Here is a 22451-nt window from a genome sequence, read left to right on the forward strand (position 1 = left end):
AGTTGCAGCTCCAATCGTCTCCTGAAAATCACCCAAAAAAGTCAGTTGGTACCTCAGTGACTACTTCGCTCAGAGAAGCTGTCAATCACAGCTGTCAATCATGACGTCACACTCCCGTTTTTATAGCATCGAATAAGTAACTTAGACCAAACTTATTTTTAAAAAACGAACACTTCAAACTTACATCAGCTTGATAAAACTACCTAAAATTACACTTTTATTTGAAGTGTAATTGGATTGTTTAGTTTGCCTCACGTCCCATTAGACTACATGGAGAGGGTGGGGTTTATGACCTATACTTGGACCAGCCACCTGGGGGCGATCAAGACGCTTTGGCTTTGTTTTGCTTGTTCATTGCTTGTTAACGACTATTGAAAAACTATATATATATATATATATATATATATATATATATATATATATATATATGTATAGTTTTGTGCACTTCTGAATTTCACTGGTAATAGTAGGTCACCTGGGTACGTTTGGCCTACTGTTTTATGAGTACTGTGAGTTCAGACATACTACTCCTTTCACATACGTTTTTTTGCCTACTAAATAGTAGGGAAGTATACATATTTGGATGCAGCTTCTGGCATTGGCAGTCTGACAAAATAAGACAAGAAACATGTTGAAAATAAGACTGATATGTTGAGCGTTCTTGCGTTCTCTTCCAGTGAATGCATATACTCAAATACAACTTGACGGAAATGTAGGTCATTTTGGATAAATGTGGTATGAATGTAAACTTCTGGGTCTCTATCACACTGAAGATAGAAGATCGAGCACATTGCATTGTGGGATGTAGTCATTCTTATGCTATTCCAAACATAGCAAAATGTTTATTTACCTGGTGATGTCACTTCTTTTGTTTGTAATTGCGAGAAGCAGCAAGTATTCAATTGAGCTTTTCACTGATTTCCAATGCTGTCTTGTAGGCGTTTGTCGTGGGCGACTAATTAGGTTCACAGGCTAAGTAACGTAGCCTGGGGTAATTAACCATCATAAACATTGATAACAGCAACTGACTGACCACAATAGTAAAAACAATTCAGTGCATTAACATTAAAACAATGACCAACATTTCAAAACACCACCTTTTGTGAACATTTCGGATGATTATATAGAGAGCCAGCTGGGTGACAGCAATGTGACGATTTGTCTGGGGTTGAGCTGACTGATGATTCAGTTATATGCGTTCTTTTCACCACCAAATGGGACAATTATGCTCCTGATTACATAGTGGTAATTTGAGCTAGGCATGGCCCTCAATTACTGAATCAACCTTGCACAGCAGTGCCACATTCACTCCACACAGTTTAGCCCCCGTATAGCTCTTGATTACTCAGGCAGGGACAAAGCACGAGTAAGACAACCTAAAAGATATTACCAAGTTGTGAAACCCATTTGTCTTACACCACTTTTCCTTAATCTTGATTAAGTGAAGGTAATGCCTTAAAACTTTGGTTTTTTATCGGGGAAAGGTCATAAATAGCTAGCATAACCTTCAACTGCACACTTAGATTATTGCCCATTACCCTGATTTTGTACTCCATGTAAACAGCTGCCACCCTTGGACGTTTGTAAAGCCTGATCAAAACGCCTGTTGTATTTTTGGCCATAACAAGAAAAACAGTAATACTTCAAATGTTTTCATTTTTCAGTAATACAATTCTCATTTTTAACTTAATTTTCTGTTTATTAGTACTTATAAAGCACATTTTAATGCTTATTCTGCACGACCACATTCTTCATCTCTTAATCATACCCCATACCTAAACTTAACAACTACCTTACTAACTATTAATAAGCAATAAATTAGGAGTTTGAGGCAAAAGTCGCAATTAATAGTGAATATGTGTTCCCCATACTAAAGTGTTTCCAGAAAAACTAACAAGAAAAGCATTTCATTAGCCAAAGTAGCATGTCATAATATAACCATAATTTATGCTAGCTAATAAAAAAGGCTTTGCTTGCCAGCCTTCTGCTAACAAGATTACAAAGAGTATAGGTTAGCAATGGTGAACATTGTGTTAAGCTATCAGGCCAGTTGTTATTATCTTGCTAAAAAAACACAAAGCAAAATGTTTTTGACCATTTATAATTTTGTAAAAAAAATGCATTCTAAGCTACCAGGTTAATAGTTAGCTTTCAAACGGCAGGGTAATTAAAAACAAAGAAAGATAAATGTTCTGTTTACAAGATTACATTGTGTATGTTAGGTAAGCATGCTATCTATACTATGCTAATCTATGCTAAGCTGTCAGGCCAGTTGTAATGTTGCTAAAATCACAAAGAAACTAAAATCACAATTAAAGGGAAATGTTAGTTGATTAGCTTATATTAACCATTTATAATTTAGTAAAAAACTATAAATGGTAAGCTAGCAGTCTAAGCACTAGCTTTCTAAATCCAGACCAACTATTGGAAAATCCCCAAGAAATCAAAACGTTTAAAGTGCTGACACACCAAGCCAAAGAGTGTCTGTTGGCCAACATTAGGCAGTTGTTGAGTGTCAGCCGGCAGTTTTTACGGTGTGGGGTATATTTGGCCAGTTGAGCATATTGACTTTGTAATTCGTATTATTGGCATCGGCAGTGAGAGAGAGAATTCTGACGGGCTGTTGCTCAGCTTAGTGAACGAGTTTTCACTACAATCAAAGAATCAAAGCAAAAGTGATAAAAGCCAGCAAAGAAGTCAATATGGCACAGACAGAAGGCTATTGTAATTCTACATCATCTTACCTGAGCATTCCAATGCGCAAATATTGTCAGTGATCAGCGAGATTGATATTCAAAATGGTAGGCAAGCACTGCTTTGTTTACAGTTTTTATATTTGCAGTCCTAGTTTCGGCTTCCATTTTTAATGACGGATATAGACTATAGATACAGGTGCAGAACGCATGTGCTAGTTGACACTCGCCTGTAGTCCTTTTAGTGCGTTTAAACGCAGCGTTTTGGCTGAGACGAAGCCGACGAGAGGCGACAACAAAGTCAACTTTCATTGCAGGCCTTTAGAATGACCCTATTTGGTTGTATAAACACATGAATAAGAAAACTAAAAGAAGCTGAAGTTCAGTCAGCCGAAGCGCTTGCTATAATTGGTTTAAATTAAATTAAATTGGAGATTAAAAACTTTCACATAGTTTGTAAAAGTTGCTTACAAAATTGTTTCGAACCAACAACCACACCATGGTATGCATACTGAAAAATTATTTTAAAAAAATGCCTGGTGATTATATTGTAGGCTACATACACAAGCCAGTGTTTTAACGGGGACATTAGTCAGCTGATGTTTGACAACACACTTACAGTAGGTGATTATGCATGACAGAAGAAAAAGGATATTTGGTATGGATCATTCATTTAACCAAATTTAAATCGCAGTGTAATGAGACCTATAAGTGCTTCCACATTTCTTTGATATCAGTGACCCTGATCAAAGAGGCTTTCAAGAACTGCAGGGCGACAATGATATGCTAAACAAACAGCCATAACTCCCAACCATAGCCCCAAGCATGATGCTTCTCTTCAAATATTAGTCTCCAGTCAGTTTTATGTTTTGTATTGTCTCGGTTTTAAGATGCTGCTGCTTCTCAAGCTAGAAAAAACAACCCATGCCGACTAAGAACTTTACAACATGAGCCAGGTTAGTGTCTCTGCCTTGTCTTCTTTTATCGCTGTTTTGGCTCAGTTGCTATTTGGGGCACTTGGCTTTTCTCAGGTGTGACAAGCCTTGTTTCTGGTATGGGAAGAGAGTGTTGACACTGTCTCACACAACCACACAAGGAATTATCCTGGGCTGGCTCCAGATCGCTTTCCAATAGCTGGCTTCTTCACTTTGTAACCACAAACAAACTGCATACACAGCTGTCTCCAAGAGACACATTCTCCACTCTTGCTTAGTCTTGCCAGGAAGAACTCTGTATCAGTTTGGCACATTACTTTCATCATTCACAGACATGTTCGTATCATTCTGAACTCACAGTCACCGATATTGAATCTAATCTGACGGGATGAAGTTTGTAGAATGTACTGTACTCATTACATAAACCTTTGATAAACCTGATCTCAATACAATATGTTCACAAATCTAGAGGTCAAAAATAATCTACTAGTCAAAGGGGTTTTGAAACAGTAGCTTGTTTAGACAATCCCTCCGAAAATGAGGGATTTTGTTTCAGAGTCTGTCTGTGTTTCAGAGTCGTGATAATTTAATATCTTCTGGTTTGTCCTAGAGAGTCCTTCCCTTCTGCTACTCAAATGTAATGAGCTCTTATCTTGACTGACAGATCTTTCACATGACCTATGACCTGGCCAGTGCGGTGATGCGCATTATCAATCTGATTGGGATGATGCTACTGCTGTGCCACTGGGATGGCTGTCTGCAGTTCCTGGTGCCCATGTTGCAGGACTTCCCTTCAGACTGTTGGGTGTCCCTTAACAAGATGGTGGTAAGTCTTACCTTTCAACTTACCTTGGTTTCTGTAACGCAAATCCTCCTTAACTCTCCTAAATAGCAAGTTCTCAGTGATTTGTGTAGCCCAAAGTTTGAGCATCATTTTATTCAGTTACACACAAATAGGAATGAGCCATTTTCAGTCCAGGAACTGAATCTTGGACTCAGCAAATGGCTCTGAGAACGGTCACTCAAATTATGCCTGGACAATTCCACACAATATGCAAATAACAAAGCCAACACCTCTACTGATATTATCAGTGTTTGACAGTGTTAATCACATGGGGACATTGGGGAGCCGACTCCATCACCTGCTCCTCTCACTTTCACAAGTCTGCCAGGCACTTCGAGTCACCCCTCCCTCACTGCTCACCATCATCCATCTGTTCTAGAAGTTGTCCATGCTGTTTAGTCTAGTTTGAAGAAAAGACACTGTTTGGACATTTGCTACACTAATGTACACAGTAATCGATCGCGAACTCTTGCTCGGTAAAGTGTGTACAGCGTCAGGCAACTTTAACTGAGAGAACGACTTATACTTGGGTTATCTGGGGATTCACATGTGGGCAAAAAAACACTCTGACAAACAAAGGTTAGCTTGTTTTAAACATTATTGTAAACGATTGGCGACAGTGTGTGAATAGTCGTCAACCAGTTTGGTATGAAAAACGCAACGTGCTTTTAAAAAAAATGAATTTACCAGTGGAAAGGTTGACAAACTCACAGGGTTGAATAAATCTAAGAAATGCAGATTATTTAGGGTTTCCCTGCCTGAGACTCCTTTTTGAGACTCTTTATATGCTTTCATGTGACATGGGGACAGGTTTCTCATTGGCTTTTGTTACCACAATAGTTGCAGTCAGTCTAGTCATTGCCAGTTCTTAGCAATCAAGGTCAGCTGCTTTCGAAAGGCAGATTGATTGAAATGAAAGACGCAGCGTTAAACGATCCTTCTCATTATTTCAAGTGTCCGCCTGTACTCTCAATAGGCCCTTATTTGTGCGGTAATGAAGCCTGTGAGTCACACTCGCTGAAGTGTTGCTTCAGCAAAGGTGCTATAAAACACTGGACAATTTACAAACCTTCCTTGGGTGTTAGAACACAATACAACTTAGAGAGGCATTACCATTCAGGATACTGGAAAAAAAGTGACGACATTCAGACAGTGTGAATCCAATCCAAAATAGTATCACTTGTACTGCCTTCTTCCTGTTTGCAGATAGCCAGGGTCAGATTCTGAAAAAATGTGTCTTCAATAGTGGTTGGAAAAAACATCATGATCATTAATGTAAGCCTAGACTAATCAATATCACATCCAAACTGAATAAAAAATGTTTTGTTGAAGTGCATAAATGAGTTACAAATGAATCAGCCACAATTCATCTGCCGCTGTGTTTCCCGCCTCTGATAGATCAATGCACTGAAATACACCCTTTGATCCCTTTTGATCCAGCTGTGCCCTGTGATCCATGACCTAGCATCTTTAAATCCGTCTGTGCACGGTTAGAATCCCAAATAAAGCATGTCCGATTCAAAGGTACATGCTCACATATGCATTTTCCAAGATTCTTGCTCATGAGCTCTGCAAACTTGAGGAGCCATTCAAGGTTAAGATAAGCATACCTCAGATGTACAGACACACATGTATAGACTCACCATGGCCTATCTTCATCTACACATTCACATTGAAGGGCTCTAACAAAAGCCCCTTTAGCGCAGGTCAGTTCACTAGCAACCGTCTTGGTAATGTGCCCATAATGAACGTTGGGAAGTACAGCTGTTATATACTGAAATGGGGAAGACTGAAATCTCACATTAGGACAAAGCCATTTGTTAAAATTATGTTTCTAATCGGACAATAATTGCATCTAAAATTTTGCCCAAACGACACAAACACAAAAACATTTTTCAGGCTTTTTTATTCAATGTTCCTATATGTTAGAGTCAACAAACAACAAAGGCTATTAGCTCTTTAAACAAAGTCGGGACATCAATTCTCACAACTACCATATTTATCACTGCAACATTTTTCTAAAAGTGGCTTGTCTTCACCACCGTAAAAATTGTTTGCTCTTTAACATATAAATGATTAAACAAGCAATGCTACAGAAAACCCTTTGCACTGCAGCTAATTAGCTCTCTATATTTATTCAATTATAAACACCATTATAATACCTCAGCAAGCCATAATAGATTAGACAGTAACTATTAGGGGGATTTTTTTTTCCCCCTCAGCAGAATGTAGACTTTACAAAACACTTTGTTAATACTTCTCCAAGAAAAAAGCCCTGCAGTGAAGATTAATTACTATACTAGTTGAACTTGGATAAATCAACTTAATAGCTAAGTCTCTTCATCTCTGTGCCAGTGGGGTAGACAGTGGGGTAGAGCAGCACTAGGTTAAATGTGCGCTAAGGGCATTAGTTGAGCATATGTAACCAAAGCACAATTGCTTAACCGGATCTACCCTAATGTGTGCTAATCTTTCATTTAGCTCATTCCAAATCATGCTAGCAGCACTACAGTTTCTTTCTGCTAAAACAGATTATGCAGCATTAAACATTTCCTCTTTCTTTTCGCATAAATGCAGGGAACAGGAAATAATTTGTGAATGCCTGTTTATCCACATAATGTAGAGCATGTGCTGGGGTGTTAAATGGTGAATGTTTCAAGGCTAAACAATTACTCAATGTGTTTATTTGCATACACCTTACTAAGCATGCCACTGCCAAGCAATTCTTTGTTTATAGTGTTTATGTAGCAGTACAAATCATGAGAATTCAGTCTAACAGTGCAAGGCATGACTCAGGTCCATCCAAGAATAAACTTAAGCAAAAGAAGTGGATATTTAATTTATTTCTTTCCCATGCATATGTCAGGAGGGTTCAAATATATTATGTGGAACTTCAGGAGTTTATTGTGTTCATTTTGTGTTTAATTGTTGGCCTGTGCACTCATTGAGATGTTCCAGTTAACCCAGAAAAAAATATTGATCAGGGTATGTCTGGAAGTCTTGGAATGCAGACATGGAAAGAAGATGGAAAGCAGACATTAAGACACAATGAGACACACTAAGATGTAAAGCAGACATGAAGACACACTGAGACACATTGCCCACACTGCATGCTTTTTACACTGCCAAGCCTTGCAGTTTCTCAAATAAATGGTTAGACTCCAGACAATGTCTTCTTGAGCTTGTTTGCATTTGTACTTGACAGGATTGTTGGGGTTGAGGCAACAATTTGCTTCTTCCTTAGCACTGTACAGTTGAGTCTGCAAACATTTATACTTCTTATTTCTCCATGACACTTGCACTCTATGAGCACTGTCTTTGCACCCAATCTGCCAGTGATAGCAGGCAGGTGTGTCCTGGCCTCAATAGAGGCTTCCTCCATCCCAACCCTAGTAAACCACTTCTCAACTCATTTCCACAAAGTAATTCCTCTGATTACTCATCACCCCGTTTTCCATTTTCACCTCATTCCCCCTCTTCATCATTCAAAGTCACCCGTGGCCTCCTTGACTTTGATTCAGGATCTTCATAGCCTTGTCTAAACCTGCTCGAAGTGAATGCAAATTAGGTTAAGCACATTTCACAGGGACCCATCAGGTCAATCCTGAAAAATCAGTAGCTTATGAAGAGAGACGAAGCACTTAAGCGTAGCAGCTGAGGTCCTAGGCAGATATTTGCAAGGGGGGGAAAGACATTATAACAAGAGCCCAGCTGAACAATAAAAAATGCGGTCCAATTAACCACCTTTAAATAACAGACGGAGTGATGAAATAATGAATCTATCACAGGTCCATGGCGCATGTAGCTATCCAACGTACAGAACTTGGAAAGCTGCCTTTAATAGAGGTTTTGTAGAGGTGTACCCCTCATGAGCCAAGATTTTGACACAAGGATTAGTCTCCAGAGGAGATCATGCTCAGGAGAGTTTATCTAGTGCTGATGAAGTAATCAAAGTCTCCCTTTCTTTTTCTATCACTTTCTCGCATTCCAATTTGCAGAATGACTCCTGGAGTGAGCTGTACTCCTTTGCCCTGTTCAAGGCCATGAGCCATATGCTGTGCATCGGGTACGGACGCCAGGCCCCAGAGAGTATGTCTGATATCTGGTTGACCATGCTGAGTATGATCGTGGGAGCCACCTGCTACGCCATGTTCATTGGGCATGCCACCGCCCTCATACAGTCGTTGGACTCTTCCCGGCGCCAGTACCAGGAGAAGGTGGGTACTATACTCCAGACACACACACATACACACGAAACACCTGCAGATGACCTTCTTATGTGTCACCGTTTGTTTGATCTTGCCAGATCAAAGTCGGTGAAATGAAACTGCTCAGGCCAACTATCCCTACGGCTGAGGATTCTGGGTATTCTCTGCAATCTGGTCTCCCTCTCATCTGATCAGTTGTCAGTCTCTCCCACTGATGTAATTCGGTCTTTGATTCCTAATCACGGCATCTGGTGCTTGTTTACACCGGCAACTCTAGTTTGCAACCCGTGTCTTGACGTCACAAACGATTTGGTTACAAACTTCTTATCTTGGCACTTTCCATCGAGCATATATAATCGTTTTGTTATTGCCATGTGCTTTAAAATAATATATTTTTTGGGGAGATTGTATTTCAAAGAAATTTGATGTCCACTCAGCGTCGGCGCTATGAGGGTCATTGTGCCCCCTCACCTCTGCTCCAATAACCCCCCACAAAGGCACCAACCCTGTGCCCACCTGAGTAAAAAGGCTTGTATGTTCTTAAATTATTGGAGAATCCCCATGGGACAGCGGTCAGTTTACATAAAAAATCTGACAGTGACATAGATATTCTCTTCTACAGGAAATGTACAGCAGTCGGACTGACAGAACTGAATTAAGTTAATCAGCAATCAAATTCAGTTTCAAATAGACCAGAAGTCCTCAGTCAGTCTCCTAGAAACCCACTTTTTGCTAAGTTTTTTCTCCAACCTGCTTCAACACACTTGCCTGTGTTTTTCAAACAATTCTGAAGACATGAATGAACTGGTTTAAGAGTGTTTGAATAGGGTTGGAGCAAAACTTTGTAAGACAGTGGGTCTCCAGGAGGAGGATTGAAGACCTGAAATAGACTATACCTATCTATCCTACCACTACTTCTGCCACATCATTCTTTGGTTGCTCAAACAGATTTGTCCTGCTCCAAACTTACAGCATTGGTCGAGAGAGAAGTTGACCACAGTGCTTCCCACACTTTGGGAAGTCCCCCTACGAATGACCTAATTCGGTTGGCTTACTCATAGTTGCATGCATCTGCACATCAAACTGGCATAGGGAAAAGTATTTCGAGATCAAGCACAACATTTAAAGGTATTAAAATGTATTTAAAGGAATTACTGCTCTTCATTATTTGCAATCCGTAGATTCTTACTCTAGTCTAAACATATATATTACAATAAGATTTGAAGGAATGATGTAATGCAGAGAATCCCAAAGGGACTTTCGGGGGAGCTCATCAAATCTCGCCTCAGGCAGCAGACTTTCCTGTTCATTAATCACTAGCAACAGAGCTGCTTGCCGTCAGATAACAGAGCCACTGAGGCAGCAGCGGAGTAGAACGTGCTAAAGATGCCAACAAAAGCCATTCTTTGCATGAGATAAAGGGCCCATAGGAAGCTGTTTTTGACCTCATGATCCATAATAAACGCAATGCAATGTTCCTTTGAGCCAAAATATACATTAAAAACCTGATGATTTTTGTGCATACTTGAGATGAAGAAGATCTCACTGGTGGAAAGGAAGAAGTGGATTGCTGTGATGGTGGTCCTTGAGTTCTTGCTTTTCTAAAATAGCAGGGATATATTTACTACATATTGACCCAGAATATGCTTTCTAGCATACATAAATGTATAGTAAATGCATACATAAATGTATAGTATATGTTCAAAAGCCACTGTATAAAGCATAGGGTACTTTTTTGAGGGAACTTTCAAATCCCTTCTGTAAAAGGATTTATCATGCCTTTGCAACCTGATGTACAAACAGCCCAATGTCCCTGTGTAAATCTCCCATCGTCCCCTCACATGTCCATCTCCCCTGCTATGCGGAAACCAATAGATTGCCAGACAACGACAGATGAACGGGACATTAGCCATTACGTAACAAGCATTACATTGCTTAACTTTGACTTTCAATTATCTGCTTAGGTCTAGCCTCCAACAAATGCTTATATGAAGTAGAACGACAGAAGTCTCAGATCAGTTTCTGTCAACATTACCGCACCCCAGGAAATTGTGTTTGTATGTACAGGCTTGCTAAGATTTACAGATTGAGCTGTATCAATCGACCATTGGGCACCGCAGTCTCTGATTAGATTAGTGTGTTACAATAATGATCACAACATTGTCCAACATGTACTGTACAAAAGATAATATACTGACTGCATCATGTATGGAAACAATTTGATTTTACAGATTAATACATTACAGTTCTTAGTCTTTTTGCAGGAGTTTACAGCAAGAATTGGTTGTGATCTTTGTTTAGGGTTGTGGACTACAGGGCTATAGGGGTTCTCATATCACGTTGGTTATTACCGTTATATTATAACGGTAAACCATCATAATCCTCGTTGGCGTCGGATACCTATGGTTTAAATGTATCCACTGATGGACTCTATGTCCATATGGAACGAAAGCATGATATACGGTTCACAAGACTCAGGCTTTCATCCCCCCTCCTTGGTGACTGTGATGACCTTGATTCTTTGGCAGATGGTCATGGGAAATATATCATCCCTTTATGTCACTGATTGAAGATGAACTGCATGTCCCATTACAAAGATAAAAAAAAAAAAACAGTGGACTGGCTGAAAATGTGATTTGATTTCATGCATTTAGCACATGCGCTAACATAGTTCATAATGAATTGCTTGTTTCCACATGTTCACTGGAGCTGTGTGATTTGTAAGCTAGCTTGGGTTGGAAGTGATTCTGTTGTAAATTTTTACAGAAACTAAATGAACAGTTTGGAAAATAAAGTCCTGGTGCTGTATGGAGAAACATTTCTAAAAATAAGCAAGCAAGAAAGACCGAGCTAATATTTAGCAAGCACAAATCAGTTCAAATGTCAGAGTCAGATCAGAATATGTCAATTCAGCCATATTGGGTGGACTAAGATGATTATCTCTAATATATTACGCAACATTGCATCAATTCTTTGATGACTTCTGCTAGGAAGCTTACACAGATTAATCGGGTCATCTACCTGTAGGTCACCAGATGTGTAGCTAATCTTATTGTGCTAAGCTACTGCTAGCTCTGTCCTGTGACAGCCACATATCTATCTATCTATCTATCTATCTATCTATCTATCTATCTATCTATCTATCTATCTATCTATCTATCTATCTATCTATCTATCTATCTATCTATCTATCTATCTATCTATCTATCTATCTATCTATCTATCTATCTATCTATCTATCTATCTATCTATCTATCTATCTATCTATCTATCTATCTATCTATCTATCTATCTCAGGATTTTTTCTTATTGTTGGTTCCAGTGGTGCGGACTGAACTGGGAAAAGGTATTTAAATTCGCTACCCCTCTGCCTGGAATAATCTTCAAAATAAGTTGAAACTCAGGGAGTTTGTTTCATTGGACATTTTTAAAGTGATTTTGAAAGACATCGGTGTGTAGATGCTTTGCCTGACTTATGTATAGATTTACTATACATGTATGAATTTTATTTGTTAAACCCACGTGAGTTGTGTGCTGATAATCTTAGCCAGGACGCTCTTGCAAAAGAGATTTTTAATCTCACTTTGCTTTCTTTATAATAATAATAATAATAATAATCTATCTATCTGTCCGAGTATAAACAGAGAACAGTTTCCTGAGCTATGACCCAGTCTGAGACCAGGTGCAATTGAAAGTTTCCTGAAGTGTTTTCAGTGCTAATGCACAGACCTTGTCTCTACGTAATAGGAGACTCAAACAGTGATTGCAACAAGGTTCAAGTAATTGGCTTCACGTTTCAGCTTAACACCTTGTATTACTTCATGGCTGACTGAATTAATCAAATAGAGGAGAAAATAGACTTCCTTGATCGAAAGAGACAAAGCGTAAATTACAGAGTTTGTCGAGCTTGACGAGACAAGCGGGCTCTGTTATTTTGAGGTGGCTAAATGTTGATGTGCAAGTAAACACATTTGTGGTACTCTCTTTAAGCACAGTTGTGTCAATGTTAAACTGTCTCTGATTAAATTCTATTACTAAAGATTTGCAATCTTTTAATTCTTTTTACCGCTACATGCCTCCTATATATGTAAAGTAGGTTAATTAAATATGTGTTTTATTCACAAAACTAGCCATTATCATTGTGCTATTACCTACACGCAGAAAGAAATGCAAAAAAGGTGAAAAGGGATGGTGGCATGCTGGGAGTCGGGACCCCCTGGTTATTTCTTTCGGTTATGTGCCATTGTACAAATCCCTTATCCTAATTGTAATTAATTAAGATCGATTTAGATTAGGATTTGGGCTGGATTACTGAAACAAAAGGTTTTCATGAAATGGGTTTATGATAGGGATTTCCACTCTGAGCTAATTAAAGTCAGTCAGTGATTCTCATGATTCCCCTCCCACTGCCAAAGGGATGATGAGGAATAGTGTGCATGCTAACACGCACATGCCATGTCTGTTGTATATAGGATATATCTGCTTCTGACAGGAAGTATAAGCTTTCTTCTGTTGCTACATGTCTTCTCTTCTTCTCAACCCCCCATTTCTTTGGTCTGGCAAACCACTTAATATGCTTAACATGTTTATCAGCACTATTTTTGGGGGGTGTTCTGGAGTTCTGGGTTCCTTGATTTGAAAATGCAGAATCCACATATTCAGTCTTTTTTCTAGCATTTGTAAAAGCTGCCATAAGGCTAAATGTTAGCTAGAACATTGCTACGGTATTTAGAATGCAGGACATGTAATGCACTTAAATGGTTAGTTAACCTAAACATGAAATTTCTGTTATTAATTACTCACCGTCATGTGGTTCCAAACCCATAAGACTTCCGTTCATCTTCAGAACACAAATTAAGATATTTTTGATGAAATCCGAGAGCTTTCTGTCCCTCCCATAGACTGCAACGTTATTACCACTTTCAAGGCCCAGAAAGGTAGTAAAGACATTGTTAAAATAGAGCCGGCATATTCTTGTCTCTTCATAACATTAAGGTTGAACAACTGTAGTCACATGGACTATTTTAACAATGTCATTACTACCTTTCTGCGGTAATAACGTTGCAGTCTATGGGAGGGTCAGATTGCTCTCGGATTTCATCAAAAATATCTTAATTTGTCTTCTGAAGATGAACGAAAGTCTTGACATGAGGGTGAGTAATTAATGACATAATTTTCATTATTGGGTGAACTATCCATTTAAGTTTAATATTTAAAGTTAAAGGGATAGTTTGCTCAATTTTTAATTCTAACCATTTACTCAACCTTACGTTGTTCCAAATCTGTTTGACACACACTGAAACAAAAAAATACAAATATTTTTTTTAAAAGGTTTTACAAATCCAAGTGATTCTTGCTTTAGCAAACACCAATAATAGACAAAAATCCCTCCATACAATAGCACAATGGCCCGTACAACAGACAGTACCTGTCACTAACAAATGCAAAAGACTGCACCCCTGTTAGTAGCCCAAGAATCGACCTAAGGCTTGTCAAGCCGAGCATATGTCACCGCGCACATACCGACAGTCATTATCCACATGCCTTTTTTCAACCAACACCATCTATCCAGCTGGGAGGTCACTAAGGAGCATCACCCTTCCCCCATGTCATTATCCTGGTGTGCACATGACCCAATATAGTTGAGTTATGTTGGGATATGAGGTCTGAGAGGCCACAGAAGACTGTCTCACATTTAACACTGCTTCAGAAATATTGTGACACAAGGTTCAAATTGATCACACAACCGTATACTGTAAATAGCCTCCTTCCTTGGTAATAAGTGTTTGATGGAATCTGAGATCTTGACTGCAAAATAACCTTAGCTTCAGCTTCATCACCTCTGTTTGTCTGTCTGTATCTATTCAAAATATACTCTTAGTCACTTAATCTACGCTCACTACTCTTAGTATTGTCCCATAGATGGACTTTCATCTCTATCTTCTCTATTTAAATAACAAATGCAGCAGATTATTAAATGGATCAAGCTTGTCATTGATAGGAATTGCCATCAGGATGTGTGTGTGAGAGAGAGATGCTGCATAGATGTCGTGAGCTGGTGTTAACACACTCTCTAACCTCCGCACTTTGCCATTCAACATAGAAACTGTTAATATGACCCCTTGCTTCATAAAGTCACAAGGTGGGATTTTCAAAATGTGACATTTTGTTAGTTTTTTTCTAATCTGTGAAATATAGCCACCATTCTATATCACTGATTCTTGAGTACTAGGACAAATCGGACTAAATGATAGAAACATTTCTTTAAAATTTAATTTCTGCAACACATTGTTCTGACACAGAAAATATAATAATAAATATAGACATTTCCCTTGTGAGATTGTCAACTATGTTACAGACAAACTGTATGCCACTACACACACTGATTAGGTGCCACACTTTAAGTGACTCATAATGTATACATTGTCGGTCTATTCTGCCACATGTACACGGATTATTTTAAAATACTTCTGAGATTTTTTTTTGTGTGGATTTATTTGTAAAAACTTTTTCATCATACATCTTTTTTAAGGTCATTTTGTTGTTTTTAAGAGATGCAATCCAAAACTCCAGTCCATGTGGATATAAATAATACCCTGAACGAATATCAGAAGAGGCATTTACATTTAAAATGTAAAAAATCAGTCAAAACATATTGGACAATGACAGTAACATAGTTGATAGATAACATAGTTGACAATTTCACCAATTTCCATTTCAATGGCAAGCTTTGTCTGGCCAAACAAATTTTATTTTCTTGATTAGGGTTAACCTCATTTTAATATTTACTTAATACTTTAATATAACACTTAATATTTATTTGAAAGAAAACAATAAAAATATTGCAAACCATAACAATGTACCCAACATAGTTGACTGGCAATTAATATACTCATTGACAATAAGTCATTGGAGATAAAATATAAAAAATATTTACCATAATGTGTTCAAAATATCCATGTCAGAAGAAAATATCACATAATGTTGGTCACATGGTTTTGGGATAATTTTTATTTTTTAGGTTTCGGTTAGTTAATAAAAAATGAAATATTTTCTTATTTGAAAGAAATTTTTATTTAAACTCAATCTATTTTTCTCTAAGGTATTCAGATTGTAGAAATACAGTGAATTTAGAAAAACTTTAGACCCACTCACTTCAAAAAGTGCTTTAATTTAAGGCAATTTCAAGCAAAACTGAAAAACAGGGTGCAAAATTATTAAAAATATAATAATATAAAATAACTCACCAGAGCCTGTGAGACCTTTTTAAACTTGTAGCAGGTAAAATATAGGGACATAGCTATGAAACCTTACAGAATATACACATATTTAAAATTAACCTATTCCTTTTGGCTAGTAGTAATGTTTCTTTAAAAAGGTTTTTCTTTAGTTTAAGATATATTTTACTCTGTATTATATACTAATGTAAAATAAATTATTTCTTTATTTTTATGATATGGAAAATGTGTTAAAAAATATTCTAGTGATCATCAAAGTGAAAAATTCAGTTATTTAAAAACTAATGACAGGTAAAGTAGTGTAGTAAGTCCGTGCTATTGAAACATCAATGAATTCATAATTTGTTGTTCTATATAATTTAATTTCCACACAACGTACATACATAGCTGAAACGATTTAACAAAACAAATGTACTGCATATTCCAGTAACAAACCAGAAAGCCATCACAGTACAGAAGATGCTGCAGAGAGATGGTTAACTACATATGCTGCGCTATGAATAGAGCTTATCATGTGATTCATCATACTCTTCCTGCTTTGAGAACATCATATTATCGCCCATACAGGAAAGCAAGCCTGGATATTTACTTATTTACTTTCATAGTGATCCCAGTCAGTTTATCTCCACAAAAGAGGCCATGTGGGATTAAGATGGGCAACCTAAATTTTGGTGGTTGGAAACTTCGGGTCAAAAGTGTGTCCTGAGATGTCAGCTAACATACATACCCTGTGTCCATTTTCTCTTCACAGTACAAGCAAGTCGAGCAGTACATGTCTTTCCACAAACTTCCGGCCGACTTCCGGCAGAAGATCCACGACTACTATGAGCACAGATACCAGGGCAAGATGTTCGATGAGGAAAGCATTTTGGAAGAACTGAACGAGCCATTAAGAGAGGTACCAGTTACCAACAGAAAACGGTACACAATTGATAACTTGTGTTAAAATTGACACTTAACTAACTTCCGCACCTCCAGGAAATAGTCAACTTCAACTGCCGGAAGCTGGTGGCGTCCATGCCGCTCTTCGCCAACGCAGATCCCAACTTTGTGACAGCAATGTTAACCAAGCTCCGCTTCGAGGTCTTCCAACCAGGAGATTACATCGTTCGAGAGGGAACTATCGGCAAGAAGATGTACTTCATTCAGCATGGCGTAGTCAGCATCCTGACCAAAGGGACTATCGGCATGAAGCTCTCGGATGGCTCCTACTTTGGGGGTAAGGGCCACACAGAAAGACCATCTTATTAATTCGGAAACAAGTATGAACATCATACTCAACATAGTACTTACAGGAAAAATGCTTTTTCAAGGCTAAACTGTTGTCGGGTATCATTTCCAAATTGTTGTGTTGTGACATCCTGTAAAATATTACATTTTCAAAATAAAAGTCCCTATAGGAACTTAAAAAATACTTACAACTACAAATTTAATTTCCAAGGCAATACAACTTAAGTTATCAACAACAAAAAAATAAGAAACTCTAGGATTATCAGTTTAACCACAAGTTTGAATGTATTTGAATGTATCTTTTTACTATTATACTTACATAATAATTAAAATATTATAATTAATATTCTTTTACATTCCATAGTCAAAAAACACCAAAAATAATTAATAGAAATTAAGTCAATTAAATCACTCATTTCAGTTTACCCACAAGGAACTTATTTGAGTATAAGTTTTACTATACTTGAAAATTATAATTAATATACTGCACTTTTACATTCCCTAATCAAATAAAAACCTAAAATAAATTAAGTCAATTAAATCACTCATTATATTAGAATAATCATACCAAACTCAATCACATTGCAATAAATTGTAAATTACTTAGAGCCAAATGTTTTTCCAAGGTTAAATTGTTGTAAGCTATGGGATACTCCACTTTTTTTCCCACAACTATACTCTCATTCCTTAGTAATAATCAAGAAACTTTACTGCCGTACAATGAGTGCAGCAGGCGCAATGATATGATGCAGCGCCTGAAAATAGGCTACCTTCCGTCAACTGCGCTGTGTCATATCATTGCGCCTGCTGCACTCATGGTACGGCAGTAAAGTTTCTTGATTATTACGCAGGAATGAGAGTATAGATCCTAGCCATATCAGCCTAGAAAATCGCAACTTTACATTTTCCGTCGGTCTTAGTGCACGATGTAACTACAGAAGAGTCAAGTTTTAAATAGGAAAAATATCAAAACACTTTGGTCATTTTTTTTTGAGAAATGCTAATGGTCTTGTCCACTTCAATGATCTATGCTAAGCTATGCTAAAAGTGGTACCACCAGAACCGGAGATCGGCTGAATGGATTCAAAAACGGTAAAACTCAACAGATTATCTCTGGGGGAGTTGTAAAATGAGCCTATTTCCAAAAAAAGTGGAGTATCCCTTCAACGTATATTAAAATGAAATTTCAAAATGAAAGTCCAGGGTGGAAATTATGCAAAAGCAAAATACTGCAAATTTAAGGCATTGCTTTAATAGTCAAAAGAGCAAAAATAAAGAAACCCATGTTCACATTTCTTTTGGATTTTAAATAAAACAAAATTGAAAGCATGATGAAAATGTTTGCAGCTGTACATTATTCCACCTTATCATTGCTCCATCTGAGGCCCTAACAGCTCGCTTGCACTGTGAATGCAGTGATAAATACCACTGACATTTAAACATGACTCCTTAGTTTCTCCCTCCAGCAAGCTTTGTCCCATTTAAGATGCTGCCTTGTTCGAAGTGTCTAGCGTTGGTGATCCAGAAAAAGGCAGTGAGTCTGTAGGGCAAGGTCTGGGAGGGGCGAGGAGCAGAGTTCACTGAGGCTGCGAATATACTAGGAGCCAGCGGCACTGAAGAATGGCTGCAGATAAAGAACAAATTAATAACACCGAATTAGTGGAGCAGAACAGCAATGGCAGAGCAATTTGTAACGTCAACTTCAGATAATCCCTGGCCAAAAACAATTACACTTTACCTTTTACAATGCATGAATGAGAGGGGCTTATTTATGATGCCAGACTGATTTGTCATGGTACTCTATGCCGATCACAGCGTCTCTGCTTGCATGCTTCACATAATAAAAAAGCCCACTCTGTAAAAAAAAAAAAATCCCCCGAAGTTGCAAAATAAAACAGATTATAATTTAAATGCAAGATCTATGTTTAGTTCTATGTTAAAACATAAAGTTTGAGATGTTAAGATAAGGATATTTTGAATAATGTTTTTTGAAAGAACTGTTTTTGTCCATACAATGAAAGTCAATGGGGTCCAAAAACCAAAAACAACCCATTTACTATAATTGTACGGACCAACAACAACAAAAAAATATTGATACTTACACATTTTTTGGCAATAACACTACATTAACAATAGTAAAAAAAAACGGTAATACAGTTATTCGTGGCTTGTTAGGTTAACATGAAAAACAGCATGGACATTTGATTCAGTTAATAGCATAACCATTGTACGTATCTACATACTGTATACAAATTAAGCGACTACGATGCTTTTAAAACAGCATTCGGATTGACACATGGATACATTAAACATGTGTAATGGCCATGCTTCTTAGCAGCTTACAGAAATGAGAATCGCCATTAATATTCTGAGCTGAGCTTTAAATATCTCAAATTATACACTGACTCGAGCATGTAAGTATATGCAGGCATTCAAAGTTATATGTGAATACCTTAAATGGCAAGAACTTTCAGTTAATCTCTTTTAATCTTCTATTAGAAAAACATAGATTTGTGATATTGCATGTTCTTTATGTAATGACTTTGAAACAGAGCTACATTTGATCTCCACATTTGTGGTAAAGCCCATCATTCTCAGCTTTTACACCAGTGCCCTTGTTAGTGGGAAAATTCATCATCAAAGATCTCTATCAACTCTATCAAAAACTCTATCAAAAACTATCAATCAACTCTAGGACATTTCTCTTTATAAAACGTAAGACTGTTGGAAGAGTTAAGTTCATAGTATTGGAATATGATCAAAATTATCTAAATATTCAATATAATCAAATGAACAACAGAAGGTTAAGTCTCTTTATCTCAAAGGCCCTTATTAAGACGCAGATGTTACCCCGAATTAAAGCTTCTTTGATTTTTTTATGACAGGCAACTTCCACTTGAATCTCTCACTTGAGTTTTATCCACTCTACAGGGATGAGGAGCACAGCGACTTCAATTAGAGTGAGCTGTGCCAACATTACCTTTGAATCGTGGCCACATATTCAACTGGGTAGATCCCAAATGCTGAGCATCTTTGTGTGTGTGTGTGTGTGTGTGTGTGTGTGTGTGTGTGTGTGTGTGTGTGTGTGTGTGTGTGTGTGTGTGTGTGTGTGTGTGTGGTTAGAGCCCCTTTCAGTCAGTGACAGGATCTTACCTCTCTATAATGCTGAGTTTGATCTTCCACTCAGAGAGAAGAGGTGTAGTTAGGAGACAAAGCAAACTGACAGGTCCTCTACGGTTACCTTCTCAGGTTTCAACTCCAGTTGTGGTGAAATTTCAATGTGTACTTTCAAGAATAAAGAGAAAAGAGATTGAAAAAACTTAATTAAAATGACTATTATGTTGTTGAAGTTTATGTTCCATGGGTTTAGATTGACCAATGCTGAAAAAGAAAACCCACTTAAACCAGCCTAAAAAGGTCAAGATGGTCTCCCAACCAGACCAAGCTGGTCAAGTCTGTCTTTTTTGTTGGTTTTAAAGTTTTTTTTTTTTGGCCCTTGTCCACTAGTCAGACTAATGAGAGCAGCTGACCAACCAGCCAAACACCAGCTAAGACAAAAAAAGCTGTTTAAACCAGTCTTATCTTATTGAAATTGGTCTACTGGCATGGTCAAGTTGGTGTTGCTTGGTCTAGTGACAGAAACACCTCTAAAACCAGCAATCCGGACCAGTCTGACATGGCTGCGAGCAAACCATCTTAGACTGTTTTTTTTTTTTTTTTTAATTGCTTGAAATATGATGGGAATCACTTAAACAAAAGAAAATACGGTCAAGTGCCACAGTGCAGCGCAAGTCTGTCATATAGAGTACATACATTTATAATGGAACATTATGATGGTTTTTAATGGTAAGACTTTTGTTTTTGTAATCAGGCTTTCTGAAATTATATACAAATTTGGATTTAGATTTATCTGCCAATATATCGGTTATCTGCGTTCAAATAAAGAATGATTGGTATCTGCCAAAATTTACATATCGGTGCATCTCTACTAAAAACCTGATCTAAAACCAACTTAGACCAGCAAACCATTTTTTAAAAATGGTTTAAGCAGCAGGTTTAAGCAGAGGCTTTTCTTACATCAGGTACAACCAGCGCATACCCTGATTATATCCAGATGCAACGTTCCTGCCTCCTAGATCATCATCTTTATTGATCCTGGAACAACATTCCAATCAAACAATCAGATTTGAGGTTTACAGTTTATGTCAAGTTTAGGCTTACAACCAGGGTTAGGTGCTTCTACATCAGTGTTATTCCCCTATCATTTCCCTCTGATTTTAGGGATAACATATGGGTAGGGTTAGGTTTAGGGGTAGGACAAAATGTTCAGGAATGTTGTTCCAGGATCAACAAAATATGTTGACCTAGGAACGGAACTAAAATACACCCAGGAACTAAAATACACAACTAAAATTGACCCAGGAACTAAAATACACATCTAAAACCAATTAAGAACGACTAAGATGCAGATGATTCTGGAACCACAACCATGATATGTCCGTTTGATTCTCAGAGATCTGCCTGTTGACCCGTGGAAGACGAACCGCCAGCGTGCGGGCGGACACCTACTGCCGACTGTACTCGCTCTCCGTGGACAACTTCAATGAAGTACTGGAGGAGTACCCCATGATGAGGAGAGCATTCGAGACCGTAGCCATTGACCGCCTAGATCGAATAGGTAAGTTGCCTAGAAATTAAAATTGGTTGCACACACACAAAGCATTATGCTTTGTTGTGGCAAAAATTCTGTTAAACATCATCACTGCATAAGAGACACTCAGAGTCAAATTAATAAAAAGATAAGTATTTATTCTTGCAAGAATAGGTTCAGTCTGGTACACAGAAGTTACGCTGTGCAAGAGAGTGACACACCACAGGAAGATATGAGACAGCCTTTATTCTCTTTTCAAGGTTCCTCCTCACTCGCTGTACCTTTCACACACCCAGATAAGGTCCTTACTGCTGTTCAGTTTCTACTTAAAGACACAAACTGGTACTGAAATAAGCTGGCCAAAACTGACCGTCCCTAAGGTCAGAGGTCCTGTCCCATATGTTCCTGAAATGTCACGCACAAGCACGTACACACATACACTTTTATACATTGACTAGGTTCTTTCTCTTTTGATACCTGTTTGGGATCAATGACTATTAAAATTTCTACAACAGCTTATAATAAAGAACCGTGGTAATACTACAGTACACTCTCAGCACATTTTGTGAAGGTGTGTTTACCTGTGTTAGATTAGTTACGGGTACAGCCAAGGATTACATTTGTTTGGACATTCATTGATCACATCTGTGCT

General features: G+C 37.8%; 1 protein-coding gene across 2 annotated transcripts in view; it reads left to right on the forward strand.

Moving 5' to 3' along the window:
* The window catches only part of hcn2b (hyperpolarization activated cyclic nucleotide-gated potassium channel 2b), a 32045-nt gene that overhangs the window by 5267 nt on the left and 4327 nt on the right, over positions 1-22451 (forward strand). For both annotated transcript variants that reach the window (XM_077226430.1, XM_077226431.1), the window contains exons 3-7: positions 4293-4454; positions 8471-8689; positions 16670-16816; positions 16897-17137; positions 21662-21826. In XM_077226430.1, the coding sequence (XP_077082545.1) occupies positions 4293-4454; positions 8471-8689; positions 16670-16816; positions 16897-17137; positions 21662-21826 (934 nt within the window). The remainder of the gene's footprint in view (positions 1-4292; positions 4455-8470; positions 8690-16669; positions 16817-16896; positions 17138-21661; positions 21827-22451) is intronic.

Source organism: Siphateles boraxobius, unplaced genomic scaffold (genome assembly GCF_051911475.1).
Source record: "Siphateles boraxobius isolate OS27281-9 unplaced genomic scaffold, OSU_SipBor_1 13, whole genome shotgun sequence".
Taxonomy (NCBI): Eukaryota; Metazoa; Chordata; class Actinopteri; order Cypriniformes; family Leuciscidae; genus Siphateles; species Siphateles boraxobius.